At 36.0% G+C, this 19,823-nt stretch overlaps 1 protein-coding gene across 2 annotated transcripts in view; it reads left to right on the plus strand.

The window, feature by feature from the left end:
• The first annotated feature begins 2,662 nt into the window (after positions 1-2,662).
• Positions 2,663-19,823, plus strand: part of Epha6 (EPH receptor A6) — a 711,982-nt gene continuing 694,821 nt past the window's right edge. For both annotated transcript variants that reach the window (XM_048346467.1, XM_048346468.1), the window contains exon 1: positions 2,663-3,056. In XM_048346467.1, coding sequence (XP_048202424.1) covers positions 2,663-3,056 — 394 coding nt within the window. The remainder of the gene's footprint in view (positions 3,057-19,823) is intronic.

A 19,823-nucleotide genomic window follows, 5' to 3' on the forward strand; every position in this document is an offset into this window, starting at 1 on the left:
TATTTTCCTTCCTTTCCTTCTTCCATTCATCTTTGTGAACTACTTTCTTGAGTTGTGGTTTCAAGTTTCTTGGTTGTATTACATTCTCAATAAATTATTTTAAAAGGAAAATATCAAAATGAGCATGTTTGCATTGTGAAATATTTTATGGCAAAGATCATTTTGGCTATTTTTCAGTTATAATCATCTCACAAGTATAGTTAATTTGAAAAATAGTTCAGAAACAAATTACATTATTTATATTCTAACAAGAGTATTACTTGTTCCTTCAGTTTATCAGCATACATGTATATATAGTATATGTGTCAGGTTTATAGAAATGTATGGATGATTTTTAGTAACATACTAATGAATCCTATACAAATGATTCATTATGTTAACATTTTAAAAAGAAAAAAGCAAAGGCCATGAAAATATATATTATTTTACAATATGTAAAAGTTTATTGTTTAGAATCACGCCATTGATATAATGATTCACTATACACTAGTGAATACGTTATTTGTCCATGAATATGTACAGCAAACCGGTCAAAATGTAGACTTTTATTTTGCAAATGAGTTTGCAAACCAAACTGACTTTGCAAATACACCTGTGGTCAGTCAGTACGAATAGCAGTGATAAAATGACTAGTGAAATGAGATTTTACGCTTTTAAGGGCTAATATGTATAAACTCTACACATGATTATCTCGTAAGAAGTGATTTGTATACACTTAAATTGGCGTGGACACCTTTAAAGAGAAGCTGTGCATGAATTCATAATGAGCTTGAGAGTACAGTCACCAATCAGAAACGCTTCCTAATCGTGAAATCACTTGCTTATCACATTTCTTTCCATGGGAGTAGAGATGTAGACGTTACCCTCTTTTACCACCTGATTGACTGTAAAGATGTAAGTGAAACAAGCATCTCAGTGTTGGAACTATGAAATAAGAAGGTGATTTCATTTCCAGAATTCTTCTCAAATGTTGGCCCTCTATTTAATCTACTGTGTTCACGACTCCTGTTACTGTGCCACTCTTATCCTGTGCACTGACACTTGGGAAATATCGCCTACCCATCCTAATACAGCTGCCTCTCAGCCCCCTTTTGGGTTCACATCTCCATTCTCATCATCATTCTTCAAAACATTCTGTTGAGGTCTGAGATAAGCTTTTCCACCCCATCTGATTGGGAACAGCCTATGTCTCGTCAAGAAAGAAATTAATCTATGACAAAATGAATCTATTTCACCCCCCCCCACCCCATATTGCTGTTAGGGTTGTCACTGCGTGCCCTTAATAAGCACATTGAGCCTGAAAGCTTCCTTGCAGTTCTTCCCCTTTAGCTGCTTGCCATCCTTGAGTAGTAGAGGAATTTCTGTTGTCAGCTATCACCCTCTAGCGCCCACAGGCAGCAGCATCGGAACCGCCGCAGCCAGGCGGGAGTATGCCAGGCTGGGCAAATCTCTCAGCCAAGCTCCCGGTTTAGCCTTGCCGAAGGTGCCCACCCTGGAACCAGGGAGGAAAAGTAGGGTTTGCAGATGCCTTGCAGAACCCTTTCCCAAAAGCGTGTCTGGTGGCCCAGGCCGTGGGGCGGGGTCCCCTCCGGTAGGCAGCCAGGGCGCTCAGAGCACAGGGGGTGAGTGGGCTCCGCGCCCGGGAGTGCGGACCGCCAGTCGCGCCCAGGGCGCAGCGGTGGACTTGGCCGGGCGCGTGTTATGTTCTTCGCTTGAGCGGCTCAGAGCGCACAGTCCGACGCCTCTCGGCCGGGGTGTTCAAGTCCCCGGGAATCCCAACGTCCAGGCTGAGGCTCCTGACCTCCAAGGCGAAGGCACCGCCTTGAGGCGAAGCGACGACCTGGGCGAGCCTGGGGGCCAGGCACCCGCCGCTTTTCAGTCTGAGGTGACTCCTCCTGCTGCGTCCTCCCTCCCCTTCGCTTTCCACGGACTCGAAGCTACGGGGGCGCCTCCACCCAAAAATAAATAAATAAAACGGAATCGCACTCCCTTCGCGGGCAAGTTTGGGTGACGGGCACTCGGGAGCGCCTGGGTCGCCCCAGCCTCTGCCACAGCGCTGTGCGGGGACCTGGAGCGCAGCCCTGGGCACTCAGCCCTCGGAGGCGGCGATGTGGAGAACTCGGGGGGCGGCGGCGTTTGCGACGGACTCCGCTTAACAGGGTCAGCGCTGCTGATCGAAATGGGGAGCTAAGTGCTTGGAAGCGACTTCAGTGCGGCCTCGGAGATGCTGGTAAAGTGGAAGCGATGGCCCTGGCGAGGCGCAGCCACGGCCCTATCCGTGATGCCAGCTACTGCAAATGCCACTCGGGCGAGGGGCTGAAGGGACAGCCCGCCGATCACTCCGACCACTCGTGACCTCGCCGAGCCACCCTATTGCCCAACTGTCCCTACACCACCGGCCGGAGGAAAGTTCTCCAATCCCTGGAGCCTTTGCACATCAGCTGTGCCTTCTCTACTTGGGGGCTTTGCAAGTGCCCACTTGTGTCCAGAGAAGCGCACGGGGCGCCCCAAGAGCCCTGTGCACCTGCTCGTCCCTCCCCCACTGCCCCTCGCGCCCCTCCCCCAAACCACAGCCCCAGCTCGATCGTTCGCTCGCTCCTGCGCGCGCGCTCTCTCCGGGGCCCAAGTGAATAGTCCTCGCGCGAGCGGGACACGGCGGTGGATGCAATTCCCCTCGCCTCCAGCCGCCAGGAGCTCCCTGGCGCCTCCTGCACCGACCTCTTCCCAAGCAGCTGCGCAGGCACCTGGGCAGCCTGGACCCTTGTGCCCTGCTCCCGGGGCCTCGCGCGGGGGTCGCCCCGGGACACCCCCTGTGGGCCGGGTGGAGGAAGAAGAGGAGGAAGAAGAAGAGGAGGAGGAAGAAGACGTGGACCAGGACCCCCAGGACACACACAACACTTGGCTACGTTGCTGCCACTTCTTTTTAAAAGGGAAAAGAGAGCCTGGGAGAGCCATGAGGGGCTGCGAAGTCCGAGAATTTCTTTTGCAATTTGGATTCTTTTTGCCACTGCTGGCAGCTTGGCCGGGCGACTGCAGTCACGTCTCCAGCAACCAAGGTAAGGGGCCTGGGTGGAGAGGCCGGAGGGGGCGGGGGCAGAGGAGGGTCTTAGAGGAGTCCATGCAGTTAACTTCGCCCTGGAGCCCTTTCTTTGGGCTTTCCACACGAAAGAGTCGAGGGTATTTCCCAAATCAGCTCTCTGCCCTGTCCACACCGCCCCAGGACCCAGGCCCCCAGGCATCTCTTTCCAGATTCCTTTTAAAAAACGGCCTCAGCAGCACGTGAGTTCCATCTCTGACGGCTGCAGGATCCTACCCCATTTCAATATCCACCAGAGGTCAAGCTTCATGGCCCAGACATAATGGAGACTTCTGACTCCTGGTGGTAGCTCATCACAGGGTAACATGTGGGTCTCCCGCAAGCCTACTTTAAAGGCAGATCATTGCTTCTGCTCTACTCTGTGAGTACCTATCAGCCTTCGGCCTCCAGTAACTCTAAGTCTCCCTGGCCCAGCCCTCCTTTCTTAACCCTGTCTGCCAACCATCCACACCATCAAATACACACTTGATCAAAATTATTCTGAGCTCACATAGTCACAGATGGGTGATGAGCTCAGTGGGGTGTAGATAAGCATTAGGTGTAGATTTTCTAGTTGTTAATGTCTTCATCAAGTCCCTGACAGGTTTCCTGGAGGAAATTGTATGTGGATAAAATGTCAAAGTGAAGGTCAATAGTATGCGAAAAGTGATTTAAAGCTCTTAGAGCATTTGATGATGTTCTTTCTAAAGCTTTATGCAACCTTTCTCTTTGGATTTCTGTTGTATTTCAAGATCTGTCAAACCACCACCTGCCTGGTCTGAATCTCCTTACACTAAGTATCAAACAACTGTAAAAGTTTTCCCTTCCATACCTCAATTGACTGGATGCTGTCACTGACTCTAGATGACAAGTCTGTGTTACTTATTTTCTAATTGCCTCCTACTGCTTACAATACAAAACAAGTGTGATCATTTAACACAGCACGTGTTTGGGGAGGGGGTTACATCCTATTTACAAATAATACAAACAGAAGCCGTATGTGGGGGATATAATTTTGCAGGAAGGTGAGGAGGATAAGAGAAATGACAAGTCAAAGGACACACCCTTATATTTGACTGGTAATATGCACATACATTTTATTTAATTTACACATTAATAGCCATCCAGAATCAGTTTCACTGAAATCTCAGTTATACAGTAGACATGTTTGCTATGCTTTCGTACTTGTGACCTTTTGCCAGACAGCAGGAAATCACAAGTGCTTTGTGAGTTTGGAGCAGTCCATTGCTCTTGTCACTTTGAAGCTATTGCACATAAGTGGCCACTATAACATCATAATATTCTATGGTGGTATCTACAATCTTACACTTTCTTGTTTGTTTGCCATCACTAATGGTATTAATTAAGCATGAAGGGATATTTTACTTCTGAGAAAATACAGACTGTGGAGATAACACCTTATTTACTTGGCTTTTCTAAATTTTAAGTGTATGAAACAACTTTTAATCATTGGAAAGTCAGACAGTTGTGTTTTATGTTTACCTATGCATGTGGAACAGATGATTAAAGTTTACTCCAGGTTTTAAACTATTACATGTAAGAATTTTCAGAAAGAGTGTTTTATTTAATGGCTAAGTAATTTAGCAACCACCATAAACCCTCGGCTTTCTAAATAATTTCAAAAAATATGTAAGTACCCAAATATAAGTAAGTACCCATATACAATTTGAAATTAGGAACTTGTCAATGTTTATATTAAATTCAGGAGTAACCTCTTCTTACTCTTGTAATATTTTTATTTGCTTATCTATTGTAATAACTCTTATTACTATTTAGTGATGCTTAATCCAGCGTAACAAATATAATCTGTTTGTTTTTATCAATTAGCTTAAATTTATTTTCATAAAAGTTTCTTGCCTAGTTTTGCCATCAGTTAAATAGGATCACTAAAAGTTTGCTACTGAAACTCTTATAAGAATATACTTAGGTATTACCAAATTATAGGTGAGGTAAAATTTGGCTGAATTCTTCAACCCAAACAGAGAAAGTATCATCAAATATGTTTACTAGTCCCAAATGATTATAAAATTCCTTTTATAGGTTAAACTTAAGACAATTAGAAATTTTGCCTGATATTCATTTTATATTACTTTGAAATACTAAAACCATCACAACATAGTTATTACCAGATTTCTAAATATTATTGTTGTAAACATTTTAGAGATATTTCTTAAGTTTGGATTCATAGATAACTAGTCAAAATATTAAGTCTTACACATCACACATTTAGAACATTACATATTATATGTATACAACATGGAAAGTATATATGAGTAAAGTTTTCTTTTGGAAAGATGTTTCTCATTTTCTATTAATTGGTATTAATGTTTTTCAAGTTGTTATTTTATAGAGGGTCAAACTTCATTTCCCTTTAAATTTTCTTCTTGAGTAACAATATTCCCCAAATAAAAGTTTATTACTCTACCCTATGTGTACAAAATTGTATAAAATCTTCATGGTGAAAAGAATGACCCACCTAGGCCCTCCCTTCCACCCCCAGCACTTCATTCTTAGCCTCAGTTTTCTGATGTGATACTGAGGGTAATTTCACTACAGAAAGGATCTCTCCTGATGTCTTAAGTAAGTGTAAAGTTGTGAGTTGAACACACAAAATTAATTATTTTCACTTTTTCTTTCTGTAACCCAAATCAATCTAGCATGAGTGATACTTTTCAATATCATTTTATTTGATTAAGTGAAAAACATGACTTCTATTCAAATCCCTTTCATTCAAATTTAACCTCCATTTCAAGCCATAGTATTAATGAGATACTTAAAATTTTGATTTAAACATCAGTTTTTGTATTCTCACTGGTCTTATTTCATGTGTAAATTAACCATGTGGATTCGGACACAGTGGTTAGTAGCCACCAGGAATCTACACAAAAATAACTACTTCAGTAAAAAGTACTTTATAATCTAAATGAGTTGATGCATCTTTCAGAGCTACAGTTTATAAAAACAGTCAATTACATAAACAAATACTTTATAACGTCGAGTTATAATTTCAGTACATGAATCCAGTGAGCTTATTTTATTGACATGCTTGTGGGAATTGATTTTTGTCATAAAATGTACCAACAAGAGGTACAAATAAAATATTAGTGTGGCTAGTTGGTTCCTTTGAGTTGATTTGAATGAATTGACTGCAACATCAACCAAGGTGACACATATAAACAGTTCTGATCTTAAAAATATCTGCCCAACTAAACTGATGGCCTAAAATTAGTCGTGTCAATCGGCATTTTTCATAAGCTATCATTTTTAATAATTTTTAATGTAGAAATTAAGGAAAATGTAAAAGCACTTCAGTAAAAATTAAATATGGAAGATATTTAAAATGATGTTAAATGAGGATAAAAGATCATTTACAGAGAATATTTATGAAAGATTCTTCCTAATAGATGATATTGATTTTTAGGTCAGGGATAAACTACTTAAAGATGTAAGAGATAGTTATCACATGCATCTGGTTAAACATAAGTGCAACCTGAATGTCATTTTTATTTTAAACTAAATAATTGCATCATCAATTATGATTAGCATGCAAAGTAGAAAGATACTGTTTTTATATAGATTCAGCAATGAACTTCTAAGTGTGGTTTGTTCTGGGTTTGAAATGAAAGTACACATAAAAACACAGTGGTACATAAAACAATATATATTAAGAATGACTCTTTTAAACCTAATTTGAATAACATAATCAAGAATAGCACACATGTCCAAATCTTTAAAAAATATCTGAGGTAGAAAAGGCCTTTTTAAAAACAATGGAAAGAGGAAAAAGACCTACATTTAGTGATACAAGAGAAATTAATGGTGAAGTTATAGCTTTCTATTTTTTACTTTCTTTAAACAAAACAATTGCAAAGTATTAAAGTAAAAAGCCTTTTGTTTCTTCTTCACTCCATGCTAATGTAAATTCTTTAAGTACAAAAGACAGGATAGTTTTCTTATAGTTGTGCAAACCAATCCTCTTTCTACCACAAGGTCCTAATATTCATCCTCCTTCCCTGTCTTCCTTTCCCCTTTCACAACCACAAAAGCTTATAACTTCAGACTTGGAGAATGTCAACCAAAACCCAAGAGCCATATAATTCTCTTCATTATACTGTTGCTTCAACACTTAGGACTATAAACAAGGTAGTGATTAACATGTATATATTAAAAAACCAAAATAGGTTGAACTTACCCAAATTCAGACATTTAATCAAATATAATATTTTATTAAACTTATGGTCCCTGTAGACTTCATTTCTTAAAAAACAAAAAAAGGAGAAGCATGAAATATAGGCTGGACAGCAGTGGCCTATGCCTGTAATCCTAGATTCTCAGGAGAATACAGGAGAGTACTGTTCAATTTAGTCCAAGCAGGAAAGTCCTTGTCTCTTGTCTCCAATTAAGAACCCAAAATACCCAAAAGAGGAATTGTGGCTCTAGTGGCAGATTGCTAGCTTTGAGCAAAAGAGCTCTAAGAGAGCAACCAGGCCCTGATTTCAAGCAGCTCCAGCAGCACACAGACCACCACCACCACCACCACCACCACCACCACATAACAAAAAGAAACATATTACTTTTCTACTTGTCTCATTTTAAGTATTTTCTAGATTGTAAAATGTAGATGATGAAGAGAAAGAATAACTCATATAGGCATGCTCTGTGTCTTCAGGAAGTTGGATAAGTAAATAAAACAATAAAATCTAGAAATTCCAGGCAATAACCAGCGAGAAGACAGAGAATAAGAGGAGAGTCTTGCTATTGGAAATGGGAGTGTAGTAAAGGCCTTCCTGGGGGTGGGGGTGACATTTAAGCCTAGTTTTCAAGGAAGAGAAGGAGCTAATTGTGCATAGAAAGAAGAGTGCGTTACAAGTAGAGGAAACTGCCTGGAAGTGAATGAGCCTGACATATTTGAAAAATTGAGTCCAGTGTGACTGGAATTTACTAAGCAAGAAAGAGAGCTGCAAAAACTGAAGTTTGAAAGATAGTACCAGATTCAATGGAGTAGAAAAGCAGCCAAGGTAAGCAGTTGAGTTTTCACATTATCCTAGGTAAAATGTAAAGCAAATGAATAAAGCGGGCTATTTTACATTTTAATAGGACTGTAGCTGGAGGAGCACAAAGATAACTGGAAGATGCCAAGGGAAGATTTAGGCATCTAACAAATTAAAAAAAATAATACTGGTGGCTTGACCTAAAGCAGGGACAGTGAACATGAGAAGCTGATGGACCTGAGTCTGATTTTGGATGCAAAATTTATGGTACTCTCTTGTCCCTACAGAAAAAAATAGTTATACATATTCAATATTCTCATAATTTTCTTCACAAGGAACTCAGATATTCCTTATTCCTCATTAAAATGACCTTGAAGACAAATGGAGTAGAACAAAAATATACAGCCCATTTCCCATTTAGTCAGGTGGAACAGTCTGTGATTTAAAACATAATCCTAATTGCTCAGCTTTTCTATTTCATGACACTGTATGCAATGATATTCCTATCCGATCAGAAAATTTAGTTTTCTGATGCTTGTCTGAAGACATAACTTGCCATATAGATTCTTTTTATGTGCACAATGACACAACTTAGTAGGTATGTATTTCATAAGGCAATATGACATCCAGTACAGTCTTATTTTAGCTAACAAAGCACAATATTTGAGGATTCCTAAATGTATCAGTATCACTCATGTTTGATCCTCAGATACTGTGCCCTGGTGTTGTTGAATTCTGTTTAAATGAAATGAAACAAATGGATGTTCACAAAACATGTGAGACTTACAAAGGAAACTTTAAGAGTATATGCTATTCTGGGAGACAGTGACAAGTGAAAAAACATGTTTGTTTGCTGTAATAGTAAATTTCAGTCAGTTTAAACCCTGCCTGACCACTAGTCACACAGTACATTGAGTTGTTTTTTTGATAACATTATAAGAAAATAATTTTAAAGCTATCTAAAAGCATAAAATTTCTAATTTGATCTCAGTTTATATGTTGAAAGTCATACTTGGAAGATACTTCACCTAAACATTTCTAAGTATTTTAAAATATATATTCAAAAAGTTACACTGATCAAAAGAGTTGAGCTCCTTTGTACAACTACAGATAAGAAAAATTGGCTTAAATTGTAGAGCTGTAGCCTTGACGGCACATCCCAAGCAAAGAGCAGGAGGCCCTGATTTCAACCACTATTACTGACACAAAATAAAATATTTTTTAAAAAGAAAGAAAATTTGTACGAATAAGAACGTAATTCAGCTCACAGGTTGTTCTAGAAAAAATGTAATTATTCCTTTACAGAAAAAATATGAGATATAATTTCAGTTTCAAATTACAAATATTTTAAAATTAAAATGAAACGTTCACTTTTTAATATATGCAAAATTTCAAGAGTATCTCTCTTTCCAAAAATATATAATCTGACATAGTTTCTGATCTGCATCACATTTAGTTTCAAATCTGGCAGGAAAAAAATCCATAATCTCATAAGAAAATAAAAATATTTAAAATGTACGTATTTTTATGTATTTATGTATGTATACATAATTTCAAACACACACACGTACATATACATACACCAATACTATTTGATGTTCAAAATTCATGATCATTTTTGTGTAGCACTTATTTGAATGGAATATATTTTATTTGTAAGTTGTAAAACAAGTCATTCACCAGCCACATATGAAATATCAGACATGATGCTAGTTACGGATGCTTTGATGATTATTCATTATCTGTTCTCTGGAATTTCAGTAAACTGCTTTTTGTTATCTGTACTTAGCTATTTGTTACTTACTTTTCAGTCACATAGTGATTTTTATATAAGATGAAGGACTTTGCTATAAATAATGTGTGACATAAAAACTTAAAGAAATACTATCTTTTTATGTGCTTTTAATTTAAAATAGTGTCATATGATTTCTCTAATTTTTTTGAGGTATGCAGATATATTGTATATTATGTGAAAAGAAAATACACTCTGAAAACGTATGTGTGTATTTTTCACAGTGACTTTCCATAGACTGATGAGCAGTGAGTTTTTAGTTCAAAGAATATGAAATTAACCTGTTCTCATTTATTTATTTATTTAAAGGGAGATAAATTTTACTATATTTCTTATAGAACTTTCTAAGGGTCAATCTCAAACAGCAGCGAGCATATGTTTTAACTGCTCTTTGAAGCATGAATTGAGATGAAAATGCATGCATGCTTTTAACTTCTGTCCTAAATATAACCAGCTTCTCCAGATTTATTGCAACTGGGAGGGTGAAAGGCAAGGATGCTAAGAGGCAGAGGCCCAAAATTGTGTTTATTTGTGTGTGTGTGTGTGTGTGTGTGTGTGTGTGTGTGTGTGTGTGAGCGCGCTAATTTCCTAGGACACTACTCAGTGCCCTAGCTATTGATATATTTGTGGACCTGGGCCTAATAGATATAACTGAAAATGATTCCCCTTCCTCCCATTTCATTAAAAAACTTCAGATGTCAAAGTCATTCATTTTTATTATATGGGATATTAAATAATTGTGGCATTAGAAAATAGATTCTAAGAGACAGAACTGTATTATCTGTTATTTTGTGTTTGTAAGCTCAGTTAATGTTTGTGACCAAGTGGGTATGATAAAAGAAGTATTATACAAAAATATTATTCTGATAAAATAAAAATAGACTCTTCTCAGGAAGTACAGTCTTTTCAAAAGTATAGTCTTTCAGCTGTTTGTATTTGATACTTGAGGTAGAAGAGCAATACAAATATATACATATTTTATTCAGGTCATGGTGTACAACATGTAGCTTATGGGAAGACTCTTCAAGAATTAAAAATAATAGTCATTTTCAAACTAATGGATAAAGTTTATCTTCCTATGGGAATTGTAGTTAAGTAAAAACCAGGAAATAAAAAGGCATTGTGTTAGTAAGAATTAGCTATGCAAAACTGAAATCATTGTTTGCCGATTGGAATTGTAGAGTGTTTTAAAGGCACTTTGATTTTATAAATTGGGACATGTTCTACTCTTTACTATGTTGATATGATATTTTACTATTGCTAAAGATAATTGAAACTAAGTGTATAATTAGAGAATTCAATTATAGAGAGGCCAGTGCGTGAGTTATTCTAAGAATTAATATCTCACACAACTGAAATTGATTTTTTTTAAGATAATGTGGTAGCTAAGTAATGACAAACATACAATGATCAAAAGAACATAGAGGCAGGAAAATAGAATGACGGCACTTTGTAAATAAGTCTGTTGGTTAAGGATTCTTCCTGGTGTTATATATTGCATAAAACACTCTGATATTATTCCCTTCAACTCTGAAAATATAGAAATTGTCTTTATTTTTTACAGTATTGAAAATCTTTTCAGGCAGTTTCTCTGAAGTTATAAAGAACACTTAAATAATAGTTATCTTGTGAATGCAAGAGAAAATAATTGGTAGTTTAAAAACTATGTGATGACAAATAACTAATCCACTGCTAGATTCCACTGCACACAATGATGGCAGACCTGTATCCATTTCTAAAATAAAACAAAGTGTATGGTGGTTCACTTGTTAACAAGGAGCATAATGCCTCCACAAACAACAAACGCTAAAACCCATGAAAATTTTAGAATCTCAGCATTCAATAAGGAAGCTCATGGTTACCTTGACTCTTTTATATGTTACATTTAATGAAAAAAACAAGTGAAAAAGTTTTTTATTTGAATTTTATTATAACTATAATTTTATTATTATATGACATTATTATGTAATGTAATATAATGTACAGAGATGTTACAGTTACATAAATAAGGTAATGAATTCTTTTCTTTTAAGTGTCAACCCCCTCCCTTATTTTCCCCCATTTCCTCCCACCACCACGCCAACTTGTAAAGTTTCATTTCCAACCTACTACTGAGTATCACTGCTGAGTGGGTTCACTCTTTGTTACACCACTTCTGTGACTCCCCTTTCTTTCCTCAAATCAGATAAACTCATATTCAAGCAAAGGATGCAGAAATAAAAAGCAATGACAAGAGGGAATAAACCAAATGAAAAAGAAAGGAAGAAGAAATAACTTCAAACAATACACTAAAAAAAAAAATCCTCTTCCATTTCTTGGAGTTCATTTTGATGAACATCATTTTTATATGATCATATATATGCACATAGCTATTGAGCCATTGTGTCTTATATGAAACACAAACTTGTAATTGTGACTCAGCTTATTTGTTACTTTTGTCTTACTCTAAAAGAATTCCAGGATGATGAGATTATCTTTCATAATATAACACAAAGTTAAATATCCACAGGTTATATACTCCTTAGTTATCAAATATTTTGCTTCTCAGTGAGTATAAAATTGACAGTATTTATGTGGTTTACATGAAATACAGGCTAAAATATTTCTTCAAATTTTTAGTGCCATCTCCTCTTATGTCATATTCTTGTTGTCTTTTAATTTTTTTCTTAACTTCATTAAATAGTTGTTCCTAGCAGTGTATAGACCTTCAGAATTCCTGATCATACTTGTATTTGTGTTCAGAAATTAGATATATCATTGCTTGATAGATTTTGTATTTTGTATTTGGAAAATGTGGAAACTATTGCCAGGACTTGGTATTTTAAACAGAAGAACATCAATAGCAGATTCCCCGTGATTAGGTATTGACATTTAGGTTTGTACGTTTAGAATGTCAAAAAAGAAAACCCACCAAAAACTATCAATGTAGCTCCTAAAATACAATAACATAACTATTTTCATATCTAATATTTTATGATTTTCCCTTTACCCCATAAAAATAGAACACTTCTTTTCTCAACTAATTCTTAGAGTGGTTGTATATCTTTTGACATACCTGCTGGAGGATGAAATACTTAATTAATTGGAAAACCCTAGACCTAACAAGGCTAATAAATTGCTAATCATTTTGAATTGGGCTAGTATTATTTATTTATTTATTGTTTGATGATACTGAGGTTTGAACTCAGGGCCTCTTACCTCTACCACTAGAGCCCTGCATGTAAGTTAAATTTGTTTGTTTAACCAGACTTGACTCAACCGAAAGCATTTTGAGTTTTGATACAATGCTATTTATACTTTTATATGTACCTCATTAACCATTTCACAATTACTATGAACATCCCATTTTCCAGACATAGTATTTGCTTTATGAGAAGATCTACCAGAATTCAATAGTGCATGGTATATGCGACATTGAGAGAAAACCACCCATTTAATTTCCTTTCATACACTTGTCAAAGGTTAACTTGCTGTCCAAATAAAGTATTTTTTTTCTTTTCTATGTGGTTGCTCTAAGCTTCCAATTTAAAATGGGAAATTGTTCTTGTCTAATGAAAAAGTAGGGCATATGTCATAGGAATTGGCCATTTGTATTTACCTTTATTAGCTAATTAAATTGGAATGAATATGGCTTTAACCTTAATTATGTTAAATTCTTTATTATATGTTAGTTCCATGTGGTAGGTTAACTCCATATATTTTTTCTTTAGTTGCCTTCTAAATTATTTTCTTTGTATGGCTATCAAGATGGGTTTTAAGCCTTCAAGTTTTTCCATTCAATAGTGCTTCCTTACTGAGATTTACTTTAAGATAGATGCACATACTGATATTTTTTAGGTGTTAAGGAAATAAAATGCTCACTTACCAATCACTGTAAACATAGTTTACAGACTAAAGAGTCTGGCAAGAGGTCAATTGTATATTTCCAATTTTACTATAATTTAGTTATAATTTTATTGAAATGTATCTTCCAGTGTAAATGTGAATTACTACAAATTCACTTATCTCATATCCACAGAAAAGGTATGCCTCATACCTAACTAAAAATAGGTAGCAGAGAGAGATAATGGTAGGCTATGAACTCTACCACTTAATTACAGCTCAGTCCAATTTTCCAAGATAGTAAATGTGTATAGATCTTTGCTAATCCTTTTAATAACATTTTCTAGATATGTTATGGGTTAGGGTTAATGTTAATATATTATGTCTCAGACAATATACTAATGGAAAACATTTTTGAATATATAAAGTATTCTAGAAAGCAATTAAGTAGAATGATGAAAACTAATCTTTCACTTTATGAATTTAAATTCAAGAAATGTCAGAAAAAGACAGGATAAATTATTCATAAATATTTTTACTTTGGTCTATTTATATGAAATAATTGTCATAAAAATACCCCCAAATAGAAAAATCTTAGAGAAACAACATCCTTTATTTGAAAAAAAAAAAAAAACTATGAAGAGAGTATGTACTTCAATAAAAGGGACAAAATTCTTTTTGGTGAGACACCATGAGAGGTTGCAGGAGAATGATGAGCCAAGTCTTATGAGAAGAATAGTCTTATAGAGATTCAGTCTGATGGTGAAGTGATGAAAGAGACAGAATGAATGTTGTTGTTGTTGTTGTTGATGATGATGATGATGATGATAATGATAATGATGACTCCATGGGAGGTTGATTTGAAGGCTCATATATCAACTACTGCCCTAACCATCTTCCCCTTGAAAACTTCAACAGTTGTTTACTATGAAGAAATAACAGAAAATAGGAGTAAACCTTTTATAAGGCAAATGATTTGTTCAAACAATCCCACTGCTTTCCCAATTATAAGTTCCCAAAGCTATTAGATCTTTAATCATGTGTAATTCTGCAAAGACTCTATCCTGTCTTTGTAGGCCATCAAACAGCAGATGGACCAGAATTCGTTCCCATCTGGTACTGATTTCTTAATCTCTTTCAGTGAAGTAACATAGATCTATCTAATGTGACAGATTCACATACCAAATTCACAAAAGACAAAGAAATTGGGTCAGGAAATAGAGACCTAGGTCACATCATAAGTAAACTCTATGCTGAGATTGTATTTTTCTGTCCATTTTGGAGGATGAACGTTGTCTTAGCCAAGGTCTATAGTGACTGCATAAAGGGCACAATGTAACTCATGCTTTGTATTGGGCCAATGATGCTCTTTCTCAGCACTCCTGCTTAAAGGTATGTGATCCCTGTGTATTTTCAGTTTGGTGCAGATAGAAAAGGATCATTGATTTTACATTTGGCAAACTACTAAAGGGAATAATCTTCCACAAAGAAGAAAAAGAGGAGTACAATTAAATACAATAATCTAATTTTACAGATGAGGAAACTGGAGCATGGAGAATGAATCAGTATTATGGCCTTGATACTGGAAGCAGAACACAATGTGAGATCCAGATTAATACCTTTCACAAATCTGTCCCCTCATCCACTGTTTGCAGCTGATTTATTTTTGCCCCTCAGCAACTGTATGAAAAAAATACCCAAATTAGGGTTATGTACTACTGTTAAGTATGAGAGAAGGAATTTGGTAGTTATTCCTCATTTGCTTGCTTTCTTGAACATTGAATAATGTTAAATGTTTCCAATTCAATGATTGATGAGTGTTTCTTTTAAAAACTAGACATGTGGGCTGGGGATATGGCCTAGTGGCAAGAATGCCTGCCTCATATACATGAGGCCCTGGGTTCGATTCCCCAGCATCACATATACAGAAAAGGGCCAGAAGTGGCGCTGTGGCTCAAGTGGCAGAGTGCTAGCCTTGAGCAAAAAGAAGCCAGGGACAGTGCTCAGGCCCAGAGTCCAAGCCCCAGGACTGGCCAAAAAATAAAAAATAAAAAATAAATAAAAACTAGACATGTAAGGCAGTAAAGATGGTGTCTTGCCATCTGATAGAAGAATACGGAGATCTGCTCTAGATTACTGTGTACAGCATTCCAGAGTGAAGATTTAAGTGCTTATTAAATGTTTTTGAGCCATAAATAGGGGATGAGGATGTATTTGAATTAATTATGCATGTTGCCTTTTACTTTTTGAATATTTTTCCAAAAGAAGTTAAAATACATAGAGGTTTCTATACTTCTTAGGAACTTACAGGCAGTTGCTTACACTATGCTAGTATTATCAATTTGTATATCAGCCCATTTGTGTACACATACACACACATGCCTACATACAATCTGAAATACTATGCAGCTTGCTCTAAAACTTCAGATTTCACTGGAGTGCCCTGGCTCACATAATCCTGAGTAGCTTCTTTTAGTGCTATCATGAAAAGAATGATAAATTTAAAGTGTACCTTGTTACTTTCTCTACTATATTTCAGGTTGTATTACATTAAGTGTTCCAAATATAACTTGAGACTATTGTATAGGGGAAATAACTTCTAATTTAAGTTCAGAATAAATAGATATCATCGGGGTTTTGTGCTTACAGAGGATATTTTCTCTGCAAAACAACGGCATGCTTTATAGTCAGCAGTCTTTCCTATTATACGCACAAATAAAAATGTATCTATAGATGATGGAAAGCTTGGCACACTAGGCAAAGTAAAGAAAATGGCCAGAGGCTTTCCAACAGTATTATATTCAACTGTATATTAATTTAATTCTACAACTGTACTTCTAATTCTGCCTCTTTCTTTCCAGTCATGGGGCTTGAACTCAGGGCCTGAGCACTGTCCCTGGTTTATTTTTGTTCAAGGCTAGCACTCTACCTCTTGAGCCACAGTACCACTTTTGGCTTTATGTGATGCTGAGGAATCGAACCCAGGGCTTTTTGCATGGTAGGCAAGCACTCTACCACTAAGCCACATTCCCAGTCCAATTGTGCCTTTTTAATGTGGGCAACTAACATACAGTACTGTACTACGTTTACCAATGAAATTTATATGAAGATTAAGCAACCTGACAAAACTGATCAAACAAAGTAGTAACCACAAAAGAAAAAGGAAAACTATGCTTTACCCTGTTAGATCAGTATACTTTTAAAAATGAAATGGTAGGCTCAGTGGTGTAGTACCTATCTAGCAAATAAAAAGACTCAAGTTAAATTCCCAGCTCAGTCATTAATAGAAAAAAAAGAGAATCCAACAGTAAAATTCAATGGTATTAAATTTAAATCCCATTCCTTTTTCAACTTTTAAGTTTCTTATGAGAAACCATAACTTCATTCATTTCCTGATTCTCTTCCTGGTGGACTTCTTTTGACTCTTCTCCCAAATCAGATCAGGAGAGCAATAATCAAGTCATAGTTACTACAGGAAATACTGCAGACCTTATTCAAATGAGTTCTGAGGTCTATCCTAGACAGGTGAATTTGACATGCCTGGGAGATTCATTAAGATTGTTCACTTTAATAAGCATCCTCCATCATTTAGATAGATGATTTGAGAAATACTGAATTGGATAGGCAACCTCAAAATATTTGAGTTGTTTACAAGCAGTAAGAATTAAAGTAGGATAACATAAGCAGAAATATATTTACTTGTCAGATTTTTGGATAAGCTATGGAATTAGATTATTTTAGAGAGCCATCTGGAAGGAAGAGAACCAGAGTAGACCTAGGCTCAAAGTATAAGGAACTGCCAGCACAATTGGATTGAATTGATTTCAACCATTTTCTTCATGTCCTTGTGTTATTCAGCTTAAATCTTAGTCTTATAAAAGAAAATCTTATTGACCTTCCTTGGGTCACAAGCCATCATACAAAGAAAACCCTTGATTGACACCTTTCCCATGTGTAGTCACTCTGCAGAATTGGTAACTCCTCAAACATACTATTACTAGGGGAACTCACAAGTAAAATGTATAACTTGTAGTTAATCATCTATTTGTTAAAAAAAATCAAACAATTTATTTTAGTATTTTAACCATTCTCTTAACACTTGAACAAGTAACCAATGTCATTTTGTGTACTTAGATATTCTGTAGATTTTCTTGGTTAGGTACAGGAAAATGACCAACCATTTTACCCCTACCTTCAATAATATATAAGAAATATAGGACATGTAAAAAGAGAATCATACTAGTTTCCTAAAACCATATTATAACTTTGCTCTTTTATTACATTTGAAACATCCTCTGTCATAGTAAAAACCTATATTCTACAATATGGAAGATAAGTGAACATGCAGAGGACTTAATGTTTTTCTTTTACAAGTAGCTTGACTTTTAGAAATGATATGCTATATCAAAAAAATTTAATGCACTGAAAATATGCTGAAATAATCTAGTTATTTCCATTTGTGAGCAAAACTGTGCTACAATATACTGCGCCCATTATTGATCCACCTTCTGTATGCAATTATTATCCTTTTAAAAACAAGAGGAGTACTAAACTATAGAATTAAATCAATATGCTTCTGAGCCTTATATTTTAGAAATGGCCAGGTATCTGATATTTTAAGGAACTTGGATTTTGAGATTGGTGGGGTTTCATCTAAAAATGTAAAAAGGTCATTTTTCCATGAGCCATTTTCCCAGAAGTAGCTGCCCACATGAAACAAAATAAACAGTGGGTTTTGAGGACTTAGCTTTATTATCCTTACCACAACTTTTAAGGTAATGATATTGACATCATTATGTTCATTTTACAGATGAGGAAATCTGGACACAAAATAAGCAATCTGATTTGCTACATAGCAAAAACTGACTCAGATCTGTGGCAAATCATTTCAACGTTGGAAAGAGACATGGAACTTATTCTCCTTTAGAACCTTCAGAGGGATCTAAGTCTGTTAGCTAAATTTCAGACTCTAGTCTCTGTAAGACTGAAGAATACTGTTATCCTGAATCACCAAGTTTTTTATATGTTGTTAAGAGAACCAATGGAATTTATACCCAGATGAAGGATATCAGTACAGTCATTATGGCTCCAAAACTTGCATTTTTAATGAATATACTAAATTGACGTTTTTTTTTTTCAAATTTTTATTATCAAACTGGTGTACAGAGAGGTTACAGTTTCATACGTTAGGCATTGGATACATTTCTTGTACTGTTTGTTACCTTGTCCCTCAAACCCCCCTCCCTACTCCCACTTTCCCTTTTCCCCCCTGAGGTGTTCAGTTCACTTACATCAAACAGTTTTGCAAGTATTGCTTTTGTAGTTGTTTGTCTTTTTTTACCCTGTGTCTCTCAATTTTGGTATTCCCTTTCAATTTCCTACTTCTAAATTGACTCTTTATTGGTAAGAGAAGTGAGCAAAGGCATCATATCCTAGGATGTAAAAAAGGTCTAGTTTAAGAAAGACAATAGATATAAAATTATATTATTTCTGGAGCTAAAAGTGCCAGTTCACATGCTATTGTATTGAGAAACAGGCCCAAAGACTAGTTTAATATACTTTTCTGAATGCTTGGGACCAAGAATGTTCCAGATTTTAGATGTTTATAAATGTTCCAGATTTTAGATTTTTTAGAATAGTTTCTCATGTATCATGGAATAGAGTGTAAAATCCATTTATGTTTGATCTGCAGATTATAGTCATTGCTGTGAAGTTAATTTTATGCTGTATTTATAGAGGATCTGCATTTTAACTGTAACCATCCCTTGAGATTAGGTGTGCAATTTCCTACTTGTGGCATCATGTCAAACTCAAAATGTTTAACATTTTGGAACTCCAGATTCGTAATGCATAATCTCATTTTTCTTTAAGATCATGAACTGAGTAGCAAAATGAAAAGAAATATGGTAAGTTTGACATACCATATTATATAAATGGAAAATGATCTGAGAAAATTTTGATTATAGATTGTATTTATCTATTTATTTAAATGTTACTAAACAAGATCACCTTAATGAATCTCTGAGTAAAGAAAGAAAATGGCCAGGAAATTGTCTTCTCCTTTTTGGGTGGAGAAAAAAGTATATCTACATACACACACACACACACACACACACACACA

The sequence above is a fragment of the Perognathus longimembris genome, chromosome 5 (assembly GCF_023159225.1).
Source record: "Perognathus longimembris pacificus isolate PPM17 chromosome 5, ASM2315922v1, whole genome shotgun sequence".
Classification (NCBI taxonomy): Eukaryota; Metazoa; Chordata; class Mammalia; order Rodentia; family Heteromyidae; genus Perognathus; species Perognathus longimembris.